Source organism: Pteronotus mesoamericanus, unplaced genomic scaffold (genome assembly GCF_021234165.1).
Source record: "Pteronotus mesoamericanus isolate MK-2021 breed Mesoamerican mustached bat unplaced genomic scaffold, CSHL_Meso_final scaffold_31, whole genome shotgun sequence".
Lineage (NCBI taxonomy): Eukaryota > Metazoa > Chordata > Mammalia > Chiroptera > Mormoopidae > Pteronotus > Pteronotus mesoamericanus.
In genome coordinates, this window is record NW_026555312.1 from 27,251,146 (window position 1) to 27,273,551 (window position 22,406).

Here is a 22,406-nt window from a genome sequence, read left to right on the forward strand (position 1 = left end):
CCCCTCTTCCCTTTGTTCCCCCAACAAATGCAGTACATGTCTTCAAGGCATTCCTTTGCATGTGCTTTTCTCACTACTTGTTTGTGTACTGAGCTCTGCCAGGCACTGACTACAAGCTTTAGAAGGCAGAGTGGTTGCTCCTTCCCAGTGAGCGACAGTGAGTGTTCAAGAAATGTTAAATTGGTGGGCAAATAAGTGAACAGCAAAGCAGCAATGACACACTTGCATGAAATAAGGACTGTGCTGGACAATATAATAAAAAGTGCAGCCTTTCGCATAACCATTCTGGCAAGAAGAGAAAGAAGTAAAACGACACTACCAATTGTTTTCAAGAGAAGGTTCCTGGAACCACTAATTAATGGACCGCTTTTTTTTTTCTGTTCCATACTTACAACTAGTCTTTACCAAAGATGCGATGCAATTCTGTCTTTACCAATCCCTCCCATTTCCTTTTCATTGCCTTCCTTAGCGCCCTTGATCTCCTTCCTTTTCTCTATTTCCTTCCCTTTATTTCTCTTCCATTATTTACCAGCTGTAAACTTTCCACTAACCAGCCTCCAAATCCTTATTGGTAATACAGGGATAATAACCACCTTGCAGGGTTATTTGACATGAAGCCTGTATACTGAAACTTACACCATGGTCTGTCTGATTCTAAAGCCTGTGCCATCCTTACCCACTGCCTGCTCCTGCACCTCCACAAACACTGCTTCCTAAGGCCAGTCCGCAATTTGATCCACCGCCCTGTTCCCAACTCACTCTGTGCATTTCGGCCCCGTGTACACCTTTTTCAGTATTACGAGTCCATGGGATCTGTGTAAACACAAAGACACCTCTCCGAAGCCCCCACTGTCTAGATGCTCCTTCTCTAGGAAGTCACTGGATTTCATCTTAATGTCATCCAAGGACATGTCTGGTTTCCTTCCAGATGCTTGGAATGCTCAAAAATACACCACTTTTTTTTTTTTTTTCCACCTCAGAGCTGTTCCCTGTAAAGAAAACAAGAAAACATCTCAGTGCAAAAAATTCATTATTCAAAAAACCAGGTGTACCTTTATTTTTTGAGGATAGACTCACAGTCTCTATGATGAACTTTCTTTCATATTTCTAAGAATCACAGAAGACCACAATTTTTATTCCTTAGACTTTCATTTCTGGCAACAAACAGGACTAGAAAATTTTGAAAGCCCTCCTGATACAAAAGACCTATTATGTCAAGAAACATAATGCAAACATTTCAATGCACAGCTAGGTTCAGCGGAAAGGAGAAGCAGCACAGAGACTGAAAACGAACAGGGTACAGGGCCAATGCCCACAGGGAAGCTGCTATGGACTGAATGTGTCCACCCCCAAATCCCTATGTTGAAGTCCTATCTCCAATGTGATTGTATTAGGAGGTGGGGCCTTTGGAAGGTAATTAGGTCATGGAGGTGGAGTCCTCCAGGATGAGATTAGTATCCTTGGAAAAGAGAGTTTTTCTCTCTCTCCACTATGTGAGGACACCATGAGGGGACAGCCCAGGAAGTGGGCCCTTGCCACACGTGGATCTGCTGGCACCTTGATGGTAAACTCCCCGGCCTCCAGAACTGTGAGAACAATGTCCATTGTTTAAGCCACCTAGTCTGTGATTTGTTATAGCAGCTGACTGATAAGACAGTGGCTTTCTGGGGCACTCCTAACCTTACCATCCAGAGGTCAGAGTTTAAAGCCGAAACAGCGACAAGAGCTGAGGTCAGGGAATGCAAGAAAAGGGGGTTGAAAAAAAGATTCCCCCCCTTAATGTGGCACTCCTTAATGTGCTATCCTACCCTTCAAGGGAAGGATGGACTAGGAAAAAAAAGCAGTCCACTAGCAAAAAAACTTGTCTTAGACTGGGCACAGCATGTAAAAAAAAAGTCTCTGTGTAAATTCATAACTTTGGGCCTTCTCTTAAGTAGATTTGAGCTTTGCATCTAGACTCCTCTATAGCTAGGATCCCCCAAACTAAGAACTTTTACATATAAAGAGATCACAGATTAATGGCATCCCTGGATTATAAGGCTAAAGCAAACAAAACACAATCAAGCCAGGCCAAACAAAATTCCCAGAAATAAAGAATTAAGTTAACATGAACTCCCTTTCCAAAATTATAAAACACAAAAGAAAAAGTTCATCATGAACCAGACTTAGTAAGTACAACAAACAGCAATATTAGGCACCAAAGAATTTAAGGTAATTAAGCTACTAAATAGCTTTATATTAATTATGAACAAAAGAATTTAAAGAATATAAAAAGAACAATGCACTATATCAAAAGAATAGGGAGATGTAAAAAGGATGAGGATTTGGAGAATTTATACATCAGTACTATAAAATATACAATGTATACAATCTCAAAACAGAACTATTTGCTTGCTTCATTTTTCTCTTCTTTCATCAATTCAGTTTCCTAAACTGAAATGACAAATAAAAATCCATGGGGCAACACAATGAGATACTACTACCCACCCACAAGAATATTCAAAATTGAAAAGGCTGACACCACCAAATCCTGGTGAAGATATGAAACAACCAGAATTCCCATACATTGTTGGTGGGGATATAAAATTGTACCACTTTGGGAAAAGGTCTGGTAATTTCTTATAAAACTAAACATATACTTACACAATAACCCAGCAATTCCAATGCCAAGAGAAATAAAAACATATGTCCCAAAAGACTTGTGCAATGTTCATAGCTAATTTATTCGTAATAGCTCCACAATAGAAACAAGTGTCCATCAATAAGGGAATGGGTAACACATTACCTTCCAAAGGCCCCACCTCCTAATACAAGTGGAGAGAGAGAAAAACTCTCTTTTCCAAGGATACTAATCTCATCCTGGAGGACTCCACCTCCATGACCTAATTACCTTCCAAAGGCCCCATCTCCTAATACAATCTCTCTCTCTCTCTCTCTCTCTCTCTCTCACACACACACACACACACACACACACACACACACAACCTGTGGTATATTCATACAATGGAATACTGCCCAGCAATAAAAAGAAATGAACTACTAATAATACATGCGATAATGTGAAGGAGTCACAAAAACATTGTGCTGAGTAAAATAAGCCTTACACAAAAGAATATATACTGTATAACTCCAGTTATATGGAGTTCTAGAACACTCAAACTAATCTGTGTTGCTACAAGAACACTGGTTGTCTGGGGCCAGGGTAAAGATTGAGAGGGATGAGGCACAGGGGAGCTTTCTACGGGAAAGATAGTGTTCTAACATCTCAGTGGGGGGTTAGGGTTATACAGGCATAAGCATTTGTCAATACTCAGCAGGTAATACTCAAGAATTGCAGGTGAATTTTACATCAAAAGAAAAATCTGTAAACATACTGAACTCTAGTTAGGGGTATGCACGCTGAAATATTTAGAGGGAAATAAACTGACATCTCACATTTACTTTGCAGATACACTGGTGAAGAGAGAAAGGGATAAGTGATGGATGGTTATGTGATAAAATAAGCAGGGTAAAATGAAATGGTGGATATATGTGAGTTCACTGTGAAAACTTTCAAACTTTGCACTTTGAAATCTTCTGTAATAAAATGTAGGGGGGAGGGAGTTTTCAAAAGTCTGTGCAGTGGCCTGGGCAGTCGGGCTCAAGTAACCAACTTTCTACACCTTGTACAAAGGCTGTGGGTGGGCCCTGCCACCCTGACCACGGGCACCTATCAGCAGAGGCCTTTCTTTCTCTTACATGAACTCTAGCCCTATGATTTATTAGCCCTGTGACTTCAGTACTTTACATAAGCCTCCATTTTCTCATTTTCAAAAGGAAATGACTGCCTCACTGGACCAGTAAGTATTACATGAGAAAAAAATATTTGAAAACTCATTTGTTGCCGGCTTTATGGCTCCGGCTATGGTTGGCCCAGATGCCCACATTCATCCCCATTTCTCCCATTTTACTAGGCTTTGACAATGGCAATGTGCAACTGTGGTCCCTCTGCTCAGCAGTTCTCCTGACTAATCCTTGTGAGAATGGGCGGGGGTGGAGGATGTAAGAAATAAAACATATATTAGTATTTGCTTTAGGCCTCCTTTTTCATTTCCTATAGATTCCCTGCAGCATGCAGAGCCCATCTTATTAGGGCAATTTACCCCACACTCCCCCTGCAACCTCTTTAGGGTACACTCTCCTGGCTAGATGCTGCTCATCCTTCAGGTCATCCTTTGGCATATTTTCAGGGAAGCCATCCTAAGTCTTCCCGTTAGGTATTTTCACAGCACCCTTGAAACAGTTAAGATAGCTGTAATTTGAGAATTATTTCTAATTAAGCTCACAGAAGGCAGGAAACTCTTGCAGTCTCCAGTGCCTAGTATAGAACCTGGCACGAGGTAGTTAATCGTTAAATGAACTTTTAAAAGAACTATTTAATTGTCCCAAAATGAAGGACACAGTTAAATGAATTATAGTACATTCATAAAATGGAATATATAGCCATTCAAAATTGTAGTCTGTAAGTTACATATACATATGTACAAAAAAATGACATAACAAAAGATACCAAAATGTTAGCAGGATTATATATGGATGGCAGGATGATTTTTACTTTCTTCTTTACAGTTTGTATTAGAGTCCACAAATTTTCTACAATAAACACAATTACATTTATAATAAAAATTATTTTAAATCCTCACTTGAGGATGTTTATTGATTTTAGAGGAGGGGGGAGAAGAAGGTGGAGAGAAAGCAACCCAAAACCTTTTGGTGCATGGGATGATGCTCCAACCAAATAAGCCACCCAGCCAAGGCTAAAATTTATTTTTTAAAGGAAATAATTCCTTCACTCAAAAGTTCTTTATTCTTAGGCATCAAAGTAGAGATGACTGATGTATGTACAATGATGTTCCCAGGAACATTACAAGGATCAAAAAGCATATAGAACAATTTACATATCCAGAAGAAAGAGTAAGTTATGGCCCATCCATACTCTAAAATATATCTAGCAGGTTTCAAAAATGATGTTTTATGTGAATGCGTTATGCTGTATTTTAAAAATACTCACAGAATAAAGAACCAGAAGGAAGTACAACCATGCTCTTAACTATGCCCATCTGAGTATAAACCTCAGTTTTATGGGTTGTATTTGTTATCTCTCCATCAGCCCATGTCTTGCCTCCTCAAATCTGCCAAGACAACAAAAATAAAGAGCCTCCAGCAAGCATGATGGAGCTCAAGTGAAGACCTCCAGGTGGGTCTGCTGTACTTTGTGAGTTGGTTCCCATCCCAAATCAATTCTTACAGTCTTGCAATTTGCTGGTTTAGTCTGATCTTTCTTAATCTCATGCATCTTTTCTGTTGTTTCAAATGACTTCTTTTGTTTTCACTCTTTTTCCCCATGAACAATTCAACTTTATAAGCACTTAATATCTTAGGAAGGCCTTGTGAATCTAGGCAGGTAGAAACCACTTTATAGAGCCACGTTACACAGTAATCAATAAAAGCACACTGGCCTGTTACATCATGTAATGACACCTAATTTCAACTAATTGTGTCCATTTCAATGGGATAAATGGATATTAATTCAGGGACACAGAGAAGCAAATTCCCCTCACCCAAAAAAAATTGATTAAAAATTTCAAGAAATTTCACAAATTATCTATAAGGCAGGGGGAGTCTATATATCAAAATATGTAGATCTATATTCAAATATGTTGGTCAATTATGCCTCAATAAAACTGGGGGGAAATACAAATAAATAATTAATACCCCTCAAATAGACAGAACTAATTTATGATATTAACAGTCAGAGTAGTGGTTACTACCAGGTGGGAGCCAGGAGGCAGTGAATGAGAAAAGGCATAGGGATGGGTTTCAGGAGTGATTGCCATGTTCTAATTCTTAATCTGGGTAATGTTTACTTTGTGATACTACATAGAGCTGCACAGTTATGATCTGTGCACTTTTCTCTGTATGTTATACATAAATAAAGAAGTTCTTAACAGGATTTAAAAATATCCATATTTATCTTTCAGTGGCAGGGGATGATTTTTTCCAATTCAATGATGACATAATGAGCCTGACAGAAATGTTGGTTGCCTACCTATTATTGCCCCCTGCCCCGCTTTTCCCTGCTAATAGAACTCTGACTTTACTCATATATCTAACATGGACTTCTCTCATTTCTTTTGATTATGCAGCTTGATGTTTTACCTAGATAAACAAGAGTTCTGAACAAGGAAAAGCCAAATGATAAACAAAACACAAGACTGAAAGAGTTTAACTGCAGTATCTTGTACATTAGCAGGTTTTGATCCCGTGAAGTAAGTTTTAGTCTCATTATTGCAAATAAAGAAACTAAAATTTGGAGTTAAATGCTTCACCTAAAGTAGCAGATCATGGGAAAAACCTTTGACTCTTCACTCAAACTTCCACTATTAATTCACAACATGCTATTTTGTGTACATAGCAAACAATAATCTGTCTTTGTTAAAATCATATGCAAAGACCTAATCTGACAGTCCTGCTCACTTACATTAAATGAGTATGCTACAGTCAGAAACAGGGGGAATGTACAGACTAAATTTTAAAAACATGAAAATATATGGTTCAAAATCAATATTCTATGGGTTAATACAATCATTTTTGCCAGAGTATAATATCCAACCACAGCATGGAAAAGCATATTTTTCAAATTCCCAGGTCATATTGGTGGTATTAACATGTTATGGATTAATATGCCTCAAATAATAGCTTGCCATTTTGGGAGTTTGTATTTTAAGAATTTTTATCAATTCCACCCTGACTGGTGTGGCTCAGTGGGTTGGCCATTCTCCCTCGAACAGAAAGGTCACCAGTTAAATTGCAGGTGAGAGCACATGCCAAGATTGTGGGCCAGGTCCTATGTTAGGGGCATGTGAGAGTCAAGATGATTGATGTTTCTCTTGCACATCAATGTTTCTCTCCCTCTCCTTCTCTCTCCTTTCCCTCTCTCTAAAAATAAATATTTTTAAAAAATTTTTATTAATTCCTATTAAGATTCACAATCCTGAAAGTAGAACATATCTCCAGTGGTCAATATAGTGCAGACTGAGGAAAATGAAAATTAAAGTCATCTTTATTGCTGTTTTATCAGTAATACTAATGAGATGCCCTAAATTTTAAAGGCTTAGTCTTCACTTTTTGTTTGGAAGAGCTAGTTTTCCACATTTGTATGACCACAATTTCCTTCTTACTCTAGCATCCACCAGGTGGTTACCAAATCCAGGTTAAATACTACTAAGTCATTCTGCATTCCAAAGTTCACTCTGAGCCTTGATTTCCTCAAGTGTAAAATAGGGAAGAAAGGACTTCTGCAAAGTTGGTTGATTATAACAGACTTAGGCTTTGTCCAAAATAAACAAGAATCCTGAGCAAGGAAGAGACAAACCATCAGCAAGACACAAATCGACACCCAGCGTGTTCTTTCTCTCTCTCTCTCTCTCTCTCTCTCTCTCTCTCTCTCTCTCTCTCCCCCCTCCCTCCCTCCCTCCCTCCCTCCCCCCCCCCTTGTGGGCTTTTGTCAAATGCTTAGAAGGATGGAATTAATACTCTTCAAAGACCTGAAGAGATTCTGTAGCACTTCACAGAAGCAAATGCCACTGACCACTGAACAAGGCCCCTAGGGTTATGACATCTGTCCCTTTTGTCAATGTGGCTGTTGACCCTTCTTTCCCTTTTGCTAGCACACGTCTAAGATTATGTGGAAATGCTTTTGATTGTGTTTGCAACCCGCTGTAGCCCCAACTACCAAAGGGTCCTTTCAAGGATTGGTAAGAAGTCCCAGACCGAGACACCTACTTAACCCTATGACGGCGACAGCAGACACGACTGTAACTTACTGAAACTGCAATGGAAGCCCATCATTCCTACCAAGATAACAAAAACGAAGGTTGTGTTCCAATGTCACACCGCTGTCGTGGCCCCAGGACAGGTCTCCGCCTTTGTACGGATTTATACCGAAAGCTCTCACGAGCATGGTAGCGGCTGAGCCTTGGACAGACAATTCTGCGCCCGACTTCTGCATACTGTGGCGGAGGTTTCTAATGGTAGATACTATTTCCTATTTTCTTTCGTCCTCCCAGCTTGCTTTGAAACAGAGAAAGCCAGGATCCCTTGGTTGAAAGATCTCCAGGGTTTTAAGACTGAGTACAAGCCCCCGGCGGCCTACTCCTAGCGGGCGGGAAGAAGCAGGGGCGATCTGCCCGCCTACCCAACTTCAGGAATCTAGGTTCACTCAGTGGAACTTCCGGGGAAGCCACGGGTCACGCCCATCATAAGACTGGCCAGTCACCGCCCGACTTGGGGCACTCTGTCTCCGTCCACCGCCCACCCACCACACCGGAAGCCCCGCCTCGCCTGAAAGTGGAGTCTGGCGAACTAGGTGGCCGCTGGTACTGTCTCCGCGCAGACGCACCCGAGAGTTATTTACTTTCGTTTCTGCAGTAGACTTCCCCAGGTCCGGGTGAGGAAAGAAAGAGCTGGGGAGATCAAGAATTACTCCGACTTCGTGGCAGCTTCTCAGCGGCGGACTGAGGAAGGACGCTTTAGCCTTACGGAGAGTCAAAAGAGAAGGATCGGCTAGCCCGGGAACACCAGACAGTAGTGGCCGCCCCGCCCCGCGCTCACCACGCCTAGCTCCGTGGGCCCCGCCGCCAGCCGCGCCCCCTCGCTCCCTCGCCGTGGTGGGACAGCGCGCTCTGCACCTGGAGGTGTGGGCTGCGACCGCCGTGTGCCGGGGAGGTCGGATCCGCAGTCTGCGCCGTCAGTGCGTCGAGTGAGCGACCCAAGGGCGGGCGGCGATCCTCGGGGCGTGGACTCCTCGCTCTGCCTCCACCCCCTGCCTCCGCAGAGGAGGAGGACAGGGAGAGCGCCCGCCCTTCGGCCTGTGGGCCTTGTACCCCGAGGTTTGTCAGCCAAAGCATCCTGGCTTTACTCTGTTTGAAAGAGAGTTGGGAGGCAAGAAGGAAAGAGGAAATATTACCTAGTTCTAGAAACTTTCCGTACGGGGGAGACGGAGCTTGGTCCAGTAAAAGGCGCTGGGTTACCCAGGGGGTGGGAGCCTAAGCACTCAGTTTAGCAACCGTAGACCCTCATTTTAGCAACCCTAGGCAAAGTACCGTTTTCTTTTCTATTCACCTGTAAATTGAGGGCAATAAAGTCTCTGTGGGGCTGTGGAAGGAGAAACGGTGATATTATTTTGCAGAACTTTAAAATGGTGATTGGGAAGTCTCAAGCAAAATGGGAAATGCTTGCTATCATGCTATATTAAAAAGCAAATTGTACACACTGCAATGATTACATATTGTAAAAAGGTATATTCAAGTGAATGAGAAACCACAAACTGGAAGAAAATATTTGCAAAAGACATAGCTGATAAGGACTGTAACTAAAAATACCGTACATTGGACCCTTAACAACTTTGTACTGTGTGCATTTACTAATGGGGATTTTTAAAAATCCGTTTTTAGGTGGACGCATTGCAGTTCAAACCCACCCTTTCAGGAGTCAACTGTATTTCCATGTTTGGAGGGCCAACCTAAGTTATACCTGGATTTTCGACTGTTTCAATGGTGGGTGCCCCAACACCCCTGCTTCTTGTTTAACGGTTAACTGTATACTAAAAACTTAAAACTCAACAATTAAGAAAAGGAACAACCTAATGAGAAAATGGGCAAAAGATCTGAATAGACATCTGATGGTACAGATGACAAGTAAGCATACGAAAAGGTGCTCACCATTATAGGGAATTGCAAATTTGGAAGGGAAAAAAAAGGGATACTCCTGTTACATATTTACTAGAATGACGAAAATCCAAAATACTGACCATACCAGATATTAGGATGTGGAACAACAGGAATTCTCACTCATCGTTAATGTGATTCAAATTGGTACAGCCATTCTGGAAGAAAGTTTGACAGGTTTTTGGGTTTTTTTGTTTTTAAGCTAAAAAAGTCTTAACCACAAGATTCAGCAACCACTCATCTTCGTATTAACCCAAATGAGTTGAGAGCTTATGTCTATGCAAAAGCCAGCACCTAAAGGTTTATAGCACTTTTATTCCTAATTGTCAAAACTCGAAGGCAACTAAGACTGTCCTTCAATAGGTGAATGGGCAAAAAACTGTGGTCCACCCTTACGGTGGAATATTAGTGCTAAAAAGAAATGTGCTATCAAGCCACAAAAAGAGATGGAGGAACCTTAAATGCTTATTTCTAAGTGAGAAAAAAAAGAACCTGAAAAATCTCATATTATCCCAACTGTTGAGTTGGCCAAAAAGTCTGTATGGTTTTTTCCATAAAACAAAAAAAGCACATTTTTCATTTTCACCAATAACCTTATTGATTTGGATAATTTGAGTATGTTAGCTCTCTCCTGTGTGGCATAACATTGATTGTTCTCAGTTAATACCTCAATTTGGTCTCTATCCACTTCAAGTGGTCTACCAGACTGTGGAGCATTGTCCAGCGAGAAATCTCCAGAATGAAACTTTGCAAACCACTTTTGACACATTCGATCAGTCACACCACCTTCTCCATACATTGCACATATCTTCTTTTTTGCATTTCAGTTGTGTTTTTACCTTTTTTGAAACAAGCATAATATACCAAAAACGTTCTATATTTTCTTCCATCTTCAATATTAAAATGGCTACACAAAAATTCACTGATTTCGATGTTTTTTCTTTATTTTTTAATTATTTTTTCTTTTTTAAATTTTTAAGTCATGTTTATTCTATTACAGTTGTCTCAATTTTTCCCTCTTTACCCTCCTCCACCCATCCCACCCCCACTCCCGCTCCCACAGTCAATTCCCACTCTGTTGTCCATGTCCATGGGTCATTCATACATGTTCTTTGTCTAGTCCCTTCCCCTCCTTTTCACCATTGTCCTCTTTCCCCATCCCCTCTGGTCGCTTTCAGTCTGCTCCATGTTTCCATGCCCATGGTTTATTGTGTTCGTTAGTTTATTTTATTGAATAGATTCCACTTACAGGTGAGATCATATGGTGTTTGTCTTTCACTGACTGGCTTATTTCATTTAGCATAATGTTCTTCAGTTCCATCCATGTTGTTGCAAAAGGTAGGAGTTGTTTCTTTTTTTTAAAAAATGCAGACCGATTTCATTTATTTTTTAAATGTCAAGATCCATTATAAAATATTAAATTTAAAACCATTATAAAGTCTCGGCAATTAAAACAACATGACACTGGCACAGAAATAATCAAGTAGATCAGTGAAATATAATGAACATTCTAGAAACAAATATATATATCTAAGTGTAATATATGATGAAATTGATATTTTAAATGAATGGGTAAAATAAGGCTTATTCAACAAATAAGGTGCATAGACCACTATTACTTGAAATAAAACAAAAACAGAGCCCTGTTTCACAAATTATACAAGAAATATTCAAGTGAGTTAAAAATCAATATGTAGAATCTAAGGAGTTTTAGGAGAAAATAAAAACTAATATTTTCCTTACCCTGAAGTAAAATATTCAAACCCAGAAGCTATAAAATATTGACAATATGATTATATTAAACATTTAAGACTATATAGTAATATATAAAAAAAGTTAAAGGACAGATAATAGAATGGGAAAGTATTTGCCACACATCCAAAAACAGGTTAGTAGTTGGTTTTTTTTTAAGAGAAAAAACTACAAACCTTTAATAAATGGCTAAAGAATACCAAAAATCATTTAAAGCTTTTTAAAAAAAAAATAGAAATAGGCAAGAAATATACAAAACCAGGTTTAGTTTCAGCAAATAAGGAACAATTAAAATAACATCATTGTCAGATTAATACATATTAAAAATATTGGTAATATCAAGTATTGGCAACTGTGAAAACTGGGTATTCATAGGCTCTTTTTCTTCATCTTAGAGCAGGTCCCTTTAGCATACTTTTGCAGCGCTGGTTTGGTGGAGGTGTGTTTTTTTGAGCTTTTTGTCTGGGAAACTCCTTATTTCACCTTCCATTTTAATTCAGAGCCTTGCCGGGTAGAGCAGTCTTAGTTGCAGGCCTTTGCTTATCATGACTTGGAATATTTCTTGCCAGTACCTTCTGGCTTGTAGTGTTTCTGTTGAGAATTCAGATTCTAGGCCTACTGGGGCTCCCTTATATGTTTTACCTGTTTCTCCCTTACTGCCTTTAAAATTCTCTGTTTGTCTTTGATATTTGCCATTTTAATGATGATGTGTATTACAGTGGGCCTCATTGGGTTCCTCTTGAATGGAACCCTCTGTGCTTTCTGGACTTGCATTACTTTTTCTCTCCTCCAATTAGGGAAGTTTTCCATCATTACTTTTTCAAACAGGTTCTCTATCCCTTTCTCCTCTTCTTCTCCTTCTGGTATCCCTATTATATATATATATCATTACGTTTCAGGTTGTCCTGCATTTCCCTCAATGTCTCTTAATCCTTTTAGAGTCTTTTTTCATTTTCTTGCTTTCTGGGAGCTTTTTTCTACCTTGTCCCCCAGCTCGCTGATTCAGTTCTCTGCTTCATCTGGCCTGCGTTTGATTCCTTCGACTATGTTCTTCAATTCATAAATGGTATTGTTCATTTCCTCTTGTCTCATTGATACTTTCTACATCCTTTTTCATGCTGATATAGTTTGCAGTTTTTCTGCAGTATTTTGTAATTGTCTCTGCACTCACTGAGCTCATTGAGCTTCCTTAGAACCATTGTTTGGAACTCAATATCTGATAGTTTACGTACCTCTATTTCACTTATTTCTCCTTTTCCTTCGAGTGGGTGGTATTTCTTTGTCTTCCCATTATTTGTGATACTCTTCTCTTTTGCTTCTGCGTCTTAAGTTGATCTGTCTTGATTTCCTGACTTTGTGGTGTGAACTTACATGGTAGGAGATCACTGTTTTTACTTTCTGGATCTGCCTCTGATGATGTCAGATGTCATTCCTCTCTGACCTTAGGCAGTCTGTTTGAGACTTCAGGAATCTACTGTTTGTAGCTGTCCCCTTCAGCTGTTAATATAGTCACTCTACACTCAGCAGGCAGGCTTAGAGACACCACAGGGTGGGGCATAGTCCTTCCTGGTGGCGGGGTTATTGGGTCCTCTCACGCTGCTGCCACTCAGAGGAGTGGTCTCTACCTTAGCAGGATGGCAGTTAGACTGTGCCAGAGCTGATTCTTCTGTCTCCAAGGTTATAAGGCTCCTCTCTCACTACTCTTCAGTTGTTTGTTCCAGGTGATTTCTCCACAATTTAGTTGTAATTCCAGATTGGTCCAGGGAGGAGGTCATTGTGACTTCCACTCACTCTTCCACCATCTTGATTCCTCCTGATAAATTTATTTTTAATGCGTGCCAAAATGTAAGCTGTCACAAAACAATCTAAAAAAATTGTTCTGAAAGCAGTTGAAGACAACTAAGCTCTACTAGACCGTCTATGATAGAAAAACAAATGAACTTTTTTGGCCAACCCAGTAAAACATTCTGAAGAAGGCAAAATTGTGGAGGCAGAAAAATCATGGTTGTCAAATTTGTGTGGCAGGATAGATGAATAGGTGGGGCAGAGGGGTTTTTAGGGCAATGAAATGCTGTATAATACTACAATGGTGGGTACATTATACCTTTGTCAAAACATAAATATACAACAGAGTGAAACCAAATGTGAACTATGGACTTAATAATGATGTATCAGTGTTGTTTAATTGTTAACAAATATACCAGACTGCTGTATGATGTTGATAGTGGAAGAGGCTCTGTGTTTTGGATAGCTTGGGGGATTTGGTTAGAATATGTGGGAATGCTCTTTCCACTTATTTTTGCAGTGAAACTAAAATTTCTGTAAATTATAATGTTACATATATATGATGAAAGGGGTACCTATTCATTTAACAAATATTTCTAACTATTGTATATCAAGTATATACTAAATAGAGGAGTATCTGATGGTAGATACAAATGATACAAAAAGACATTCACCCAGTCAACATTTACATAGCACCTGTTTTAGGCTCCAAAGACTCAGTTGTGAACAAATCAAAAATCTCTACTCATGAACCTTACATTCTAGTGGGGAAGATGGATGAATGAATTACTGAATGAACTATGTAATATGTTAGTAGTGAGTGTTAAGAGAGAAAAAGAGCACCAAAGTTGGATAGGAGATGTTCATGTATCTGTGGGTAATGTACCACAATTTTCGATGGAGTATCTAGGAAAGATCTCACTGTAGCCCTGGCCAGTGTGGCTTGGTTGGGGGGTCATCTTGCAGACTGAAAGTTTTCCAGTTCCATTCTTGGTTGGTACACGTGCTTGGGTTGCAGGTTTGGCCACTGGTCAGGGCACATACTGAAGGCAACCAATAGATGTTTCTCCCCCTCTCTGTAAAAAAGAAAACAAAACAAAAAACAAAACACCTCATTATAAAGGCAATATTTCAGTAAACAGCTAAAGGAAGTTGGAGAGTAAGCCATGAGGATACCATGGGGATATTCTGGGGACAAGCATACAGGGCAAAGAAAGGGAAGAGAAAGGGCAAAGGCTCAGAGATCGGAGCAGAGGGAGGAAGTACCTGTGGAAGGAACAAGACATAAAGTAGTACTGTAGGATAAGGTAAGAAAGGTAAGGCAGGGAGTAGGGAAGATTATGTGAGAACTTGTAGATTATTTCAAAAAGTTTGCCTTTTATTCTGAACGAATTTGTTCATTGGAGGGTTTTGTGCAGAAGAGAAGCATGCTCTAAATTACATAATAGGATTGCTCAGGCTGCTGAGTTGAAAATATACTAAAAGGAACAAGAGCAAAGCAGGATGACAAGTTTGGAGGTTATTGCAGTAATATAGACGGGATGTGGATAGCTTGGATGAGAGTAATAACAATAGAGGTAATGAGAAATTGTCAGATTCTGGATAAAATATGAAGGTGAAAATGACAGGATTAGTTTAGAGACCAAAAACGGTGTGGAAAATAAAATAACTGGAAAATTTTTGCCTGGAGCATAACTTGAAGAACAAAGTTGAATAGTGTGAACAGCGAGTTTGTGAAAATACCAAACTCTGAACATGTTAATCTGAGATGTCTATTAAACATCTAGGTGGAGGTGTCAAGTAGACAGGTAGGTATATTAATATGGAGTTCAAAGAAGAGGTCTAGGTTGAAAATGTAAACTGCAATGTCATGAAATTGGTACCTAAAGCTATAAGGCAAGATATCAAGGGAGGAACTATAGATAGAAAAGAGGTCTGAGTAATGAGTCCTGAGGTCCTACAGTGTTTAGAGATTGATCAGATGAAGAGCAGCCATCAGGAAAATAGAGAGAAACCACATTGGGGATGGGATCTGTAAGAGAGTGATTAGTTGTGCCAAATGCTACTATGTCAAGATGGAATGAGATTCACCATTGGATTTGGTAACCTGGAAACTGTCAAAGACCACAATAATGTAAGTTTCGGTGGTATCATGGGAGTAGATTCAAGAAAATGTTGGAGGAGATGGGGAGAAAGCTGAGAGACTATGAGTATAATTAGGTCTTAAAAGGAATTTCTCAGAAAAGGTAATGGGATTAATAGAGCAATAATTGGAGGAGGAAGTGGTGTAAAAAATATTAGGATCCCACATTTATTCTAAGATACTTCACAGTCCATTGAAGAGACAACTGTTCCATAAAAAGTGTTATTTAATAAGGGGGAATGATGGAGGTATGTGCCAAATGTTATGGCAACAAGAAAAGGTTCTACTTGAGAGGATAATAATTCTACTCAAGAGAAGGGAATCAGGAAAGACTTCACAAGGGAAGTCCCTCAGGTTGAATCTTAGAATATGAGTACAGAAATTCCTACTCTGGTCTTGGCAGAGCATATAGAATGAATTCTTCCATTGAGAATATAATGGAACATGGACAAAATAAGTAAAATGACTGTTTGAAGGCATTGGAGAGCAACTAACACAGTGCCCTAAAGAGGCTATTGTCCTTGAGAAGAAAAAAATGTAAAGTGAGCTCCATATTCATTCACCACAGCTTTTTCTCTGAGGTCATTTCTAATTCTGTGTAAAGGATAAAAGAGCCCAAGAAGAAAAGTATCAGTCTCAGTCGTTGAGCAGGTCAGAGTCTGGACCTTGAGAAGCAAAATCTTAGGAGGAACTAAGGAGAAATAACTCCAAAACTGTCCATTGAAATTATACTCCAGTGATTGGCTGATGACTAAGCTATCCATAAGTAGGGACAGAATCCAAGAAACCCAACAGGCAAGAGCAGGCCAGAGGCTAAAAAGCTGAGAAGAGTTTTCAGTAGCTTCATAGTATTAGGGAAATAGATGTTTGGAGCTCAAGCACGGCCAAGCTGGAGGGGCCCTGCAAAACACTCTAGTTCTTCTATTGATAACTCAGAGAAGGGACAGGCCTAATGACTCAGGACCATGCCTGTCTTAACCTGCCTAGATTGGGTAGCTGAAACAATACATTCATTTTTTCACTGTTTCAGAGGGTGGAAGTTTGAGATCAGGATGCCATCCATCATGGTTAGTTTCTAGTTAGGTCTCTCTTCCTGGCTTGCATGTGGCCAACATCTCCTGTACATTAACATGTCCTCTTCTGTGTTCATGTGTGGAAAAAAAGAAAGCTCTATGGTATGTGTTTTTATAAAGGCACACATCCCATCATGAAGATTCCATCCTCACAACCTATCTAAACCTAATTACCAGCTGAAGTTCCCATTTATAAATACCAGCACACTGGGGGTTAAGGCATCAACATAAGAATTTGGGATGGGGACACAATACAGTCCATAGCAATGTCCTCAAAATAAGAACATGACTCAATAACAAAGTCATAATAGTACAGCTCTAACACAGCCCAGCTCTAACCCACCTAAAAGAGGACCACAGTAATTTGCTAGTAAGTTACTATTTATTTGCCAGAGGAAACTTAACCCTTTTTGAACAAAGACAGCATCATTCTGCATCTCTACATTTTCTCATAATCTCTGACATTCAATAAAAAGTATGAAATATACTAAAAATAGAAATTTAAAAAAAAGAAGAAAAAACAAGAGAAATAGTACCACTGGAAATACAGATAGTGAATAATCAGACAGGGACTTAATTATGATAAAAATTTTAAACAAACTAGATGAAGTAATAGAAAAGACTCACCGGAAGTCTGAAAGCTATTTCAAGTAAGTCAAATGGAGATTCTAGAACCTGAAATATATTATACTTGAAGTTAAGAGAGCAAATGGATGGGTTTAAGAAGCAGATAAAAACAAAGGATTAGTGAACTAGAAGGTGGGTCAGTAAAAAATATCCAGCATGAAGAACAAGAGAAAAATAGATAGACCTAGAAAGAAAAGAGGATGATAAACACATGGAACATGATGTAAAGCCAAATATGTGTGCTATTGAAATACCAGAGGGAGAGAACTGGATAGGAGACATACATGAAAAATTACTGGCAAAGTTTTAAAAATTTAATGGAAAGCATTAAACAACACATTAAAGAAAATTTACAAACCCATGCAAGATAAATATTTAAAAAAAAATCATACCTAGACACAGGTTAGTCAGTTGGAAAAAAAACAAAAATAAAATCTTAAAAACAGCTGGAGAGAAAAGATCTATTACTTTAAAGGTGGTAAGAGCATTACAAATAACTGATTTTTTAACAGAAATTGAAACCAATAAATTGTCACCTTTAATGTACTGATAAGGGAAATAAATAAGTATCCTGTATTTTGCCATGCATAATATACACCCATGGTTTTGTGTGCATTATACATGGGGTTATTATACCCATTATTATGCCCATGGTATGTAATCATTATACCCACATATACCCACATCCTTATTTTTCCCTCAAAAATTTGGGCAAAAAGGTGCATATTTATTATACATGGAAAAATACAGTATATATAGTCCAACCTAAAATTTTATAACTCGCTAAAATATCCTTCAAAAAAATGAAAGCAAAATTAACTTTTTTTACCCCCAAACAAAAACTTAAATGATTTCTTGCCAGAGGAGCTGGTTACAAAAAAAATACTAAAGAGAGTTTTATTGGCTGAAGGAAAATGATCTCAGAAATCACACAGTATGACAGGGAGAAAAAAAAATACTGAAAAGCATAGAAATGCGAATAAATAAATGTTGAATGTTTAAAACAATAATAATGATGATGCCCTGTAGACTTTAAGTTGTACGTAAAAATAAAATACATGATAACTGTACAAATGGACAAGACATGAACAAATGAAATTACACTATCTCTAGTTTCTAGCATTGTCTGTGCAATTGTAAAAATACTAATTTGTGTACTACATATCTCAAAATACATAGAATAATTTCTACAAGATTAATATAAAAATGTGTAAGTAAAAAGCTAACACAGGGAAGATGGAATAATAGAAAATATTTTAATAATTCAAAATCAGTCAAAGAAAAGGAAATAAAGGAACAAACACAGATGGGATAAATAAAAGGCAAATAGCAATATGGTAAGCATAGATTCAATTCTGTTAATAATAACATTATATGTACACAGTTTAAACACTTCAGGTAAAACACAAAGAATACCATGCTGAGGAAAAGTGCAAACACCAACTGTACGCTGTTAAAAATAACCCACATTTTAACTATAAGGACAGAAACTTTGAAAGTAAAATAATGGAAAATATATATGGTGAAAACACTAACCGGAAAACAACTAGTGTAACTATTCTAATACCAGACAGAGAAGAAATTAAAGCTAGAGATATTGTGTAATAATAAAAGGGTCAATTCAATAGGATTTTACCACTACTCTAAATCTGTATGTGACCTAATAACATAATAACATAACATAACATAAAACATAAATAACATAAAAATATATTGACAGAAAAAAATAAGAAACAGACAGATCCACAGTGATAGTTTGAGGTTTTCTGTCAACAAACTTCTGTCAGCAATGGATAGAAAAAGAAGACAAAAAATCCCCAAATATAAATAAATTGATTATCACAATTCTAAATAATCTACAAATCAGGAAAATATTAAAATAACAATTAGAAAGTACTTTGAGCTAAGTGATAATAAATATATATGTGATATATCTATTGTGAGATGAAACCAAGCTCATTCTTAGAAGGATATCTCTTCTTCTTTTTTAAAAGATATTATTTATTTATTTAGAGGAGAAGGGAAAGAGAAAGAAAGGGAGAGAAACTTCAATATAAGATAGAAACATTGATTGGTCACCTCCCATCACAGCCTGACCAGGACCGAACCTACAACCCAGGCATGTGCCCAAACTGGGAATCAAACTGGCAACCTTTCACTTTGCAGGACAATGCCCAACCAACTGAGCCACACTGGTCAAGGAGTTAGAGGGATATTTCTGTCTTGTAATGCATATATTATAAAAATATGAGAGGTTGAAAATCAATTATTTGAATGTCATCTGAAGAAGCTCCAAAAAGCTGTCTCTACCTTTTGCCTCGGAGGTGACCACATGGCTGCCTTCCTCTGTTGCTACGATGGTGCTCCGAACTGGCAGAGCCGCATCTCAGAGATGTCAAAAAAGATGTTTTGTTTAAGAGATAGAACTTGACAGAGATGTTCTGAACAAGTTCAAGATTTTGCCAAATATTGTAAGGAGTCTGGAATCCTTATGGTACTAAAAGGTCAGAAAGAAAATTCTTACTGTAATTAATGATCCTGCCTTTTATGAAGAATGCAAAATGGAATACCTAAAAGAGAGGGAATAATTCAGAAAAACTGAAATTCCTACCAAGAAAAGGCTACAGAAGCTTCCAACAAGAGTGCAGGCAATTTTTCAAATGATACTCAGTAACTCTATTCATGGAAATAACTATTACTTAAACTAATGGATTTAAAGAAGTGTGTTTGCTTTATCCTAAAATATGAAAATACTAATTTTATCTGATATAGAGATTTTTTTTAATTAAATAGTTGCAAAAAGAGCAGGAAATTAAACATAGAAATATAGTGAGATTCTAATAACTTTAAGAGAATAAATCATTGAAATAGAAACATACAACAGAGGAAATCATCACGAACAAAAGTTTGTCCTTTGTAAAGATTAAAATTAGTAACTCCCCAGCAAGATCAGGTCTGTCTCAAAAGAGAGAGAGAGCCCACTGATATCAGAAATGAAAAAAAAAAAAAAACCAATACAAAATTTAAAAGGATTAAAAAATAAGAAATTATTATTAACACTTTAATACCATATATCTAACAATGTAGATGAAATGGAGAAATTTATTTAAAAATACAACTTGCTGAAATGATCAAAGAAGAAATTGAATATTGGAGTATTCCTTTATCTGTTGAAGATATTGAATGCATCATTAAAAATCAAAGAAAAAAAAACAAAGAGAAGTACACACTCAAAAGACTTCACTGGCAATTTTTTCCTAACCATTTAAAGAAAAAATAATAAAGATAATACATAAACTTTTCTAGAGAATAGAAAAGGAGGAATCTTTCTAAATGTTTCTAATAAGACCCACACAACCCTGGTAGCCAAGTTTGATGAAAACAACACCAGAAAAGAAAATTAGAGTACAATATATCTTATTAACATAGATGCAAACATTTCTTAATTAGATATCAAATTAAATCTAGTGGTATGTTAAGACGACAACAAACACATCACAATCAACTAGATTTTATTCCATAAATGCCATGTCAAATTACAGCAAGTTTAACATTCAAAAATCAAAGCAATTTACCACATTACAGAAGAAAGAAAAAAATCATATGATCTACTCAAAAGATGCTGGAAAATGATAGAAAAAAATTCAAGACTTGTTCATGGTAAAAACTCTCAGAAAACTAAGAATACAAAATAACTTTTCTAATTGGATACAGAATATTTACACCAATTTATAAACAACATCATAGTTGATCATGAAATATTTAACACTTTTCCTTGCAATCAGGAGCGAGAAAAGAAAGCCCCCTATCATCACTTTGGAACTGTACTGGAGGCTCTTTAAAATTAGTGATTTGGATTTCTTTGAATATATACCCAGAAGCAGAATTCCTAGGTCATACAGCAGTTCCATTTTTAATCTTTTTGAGGGGCTCTCCATAATACTTTCCATAGTGGCTGAAGGAGATACCCTGTCATGCAGAGTCCCCCCAGCCACTGCAGATGAGTAAATAAGTCATTCCAGAGACTATCAGCTGCCAGGAAAAGGGGGTGGCAATTCCCTTTAGTGGAGACTGCCCCGAGCCTGTGTTTTTATTAAGAACCACATGCGCAGGGGTATATAGAATGCATGCAAAGCTTATCAATTAATGCCTAAAGGCTATGTTTACAGAAAACAGATAGAGATCATAGATAACAGTTGGAGGAACACAGATATTTGCCTCAGGTCAGGGTCTGGTAGAGAGGGTGGTGCCTATTTGGCCCTGAAACCTGGGAAGCTAATCTCATCCTATGCTTAGACCCTGAACATCAGTACTCATCAACTCAAGGACATTCTTAGCAAAGTAAGTTTCATAGGATTTAATGCATTCCTTTTCCAGGCCTGATTGCCACCAGGGAACTGCCTGATCAAGTTTAGGGCTATACCTGCCTTTAGTATTGTTTCACTGACCCAGTCAGGCCAGTGGAGCAGAGCAGCCAAGAGGTATGAAGACTTTTTTCAGATAGAATGAGGACTCCGGCCATGACAAAGCCAAGGGGTGAGGGTCTATTGCCCCTTCTCCATGTCCCTCATGTCCTTCCCTGATGGCCCCTATGTGACTGTGCCTGTCTTAGGTTGCCACTGCCATCAAGGGGGTCTTACCTGTCATTGACTAACCAGCCATTCTCTGGGGCCAAACAGGGTGATGACAGGAGAACAGGTTTTGTCTCCTCAGTGGCCTATTTTCCCAAGGCCACCTTGCCCAGCTCCACCCTTGGGGCCCTCTCACCTCTCAGCAAGGCTGCAGTCCCTGAAACCAGACAGGATGGTTTCCAACTCGTGGCTGCATCAATATGCATTCCCACCAACAGTGCACAAGGGTTCCCTTTTCTCCATATCCTCACCAGCATTTTTTTGTTGACTTATTGATAATAGCCATTCTGACAGTTGTGAGGTGATATCTTATTGTGGTTTTAATTTGCATTTCTCTGATGATAACTGACACTGAACATCTTTTCATATCTGTATTAACCATTCGTATGTCCTGTTTGGAGAAGTGTCAGTTCAGGTCCCCTGCCTATTTTTTAATTGGCTTGGTGTTTTTTGTGGGGAGGAGGGGTTGAGTCTTCTAAAAGTTTTATACTTTATATTTAATATGTAGAGAAACTATTGAGTAACTTTTTGTATAAGGATGTTTAATTTCAACCAAGTTCCTTTTTTTAAAGATAAATAACCAATTTTTTCAACATAGTTTCTTATAAATATCCTTTGAATGACCTTT

At 38.2% G+C, this 22,406-nt stretch overlaps 1 protein-coding gene across 2 annotated transcripts in view; it reads right to left on the reverse strand.

Annotated features, from left to right (window-relative positions):
* RIPK1 (receptor interacting serine/threonine kinase 1) overlaps nt 1-8,825 on the reverse strand; it is a 33,034-nt gene extending 24,209 nt beyond the window's left edge. Inside the window, exons 1-2 of one of the 2 annotated variants that reach the window (XM_054591969.1) lie at nt 8,730-8,825; nt 760-989 (exon numbers count right to left, since the gene is read on the reverse strand). In XM_054591969.1, coding sequence (XP_054447944.1) covers nt 760-911 — 152 coding nt within the window. In that variant the 5' untranslated portion in view covers nt 912-989; nt 8,730-8,825. Of the gene's footprint in view, nt 1-759; nt 990-5,050; nt 5,173-8,729 lie in introns of those variants that run through there. The other variant, XM_054591970.1, reaches the window with a different exon arrangement.
* Nucleotides 8,826-22,406: the final 13,581 nt, after the last annotated feature.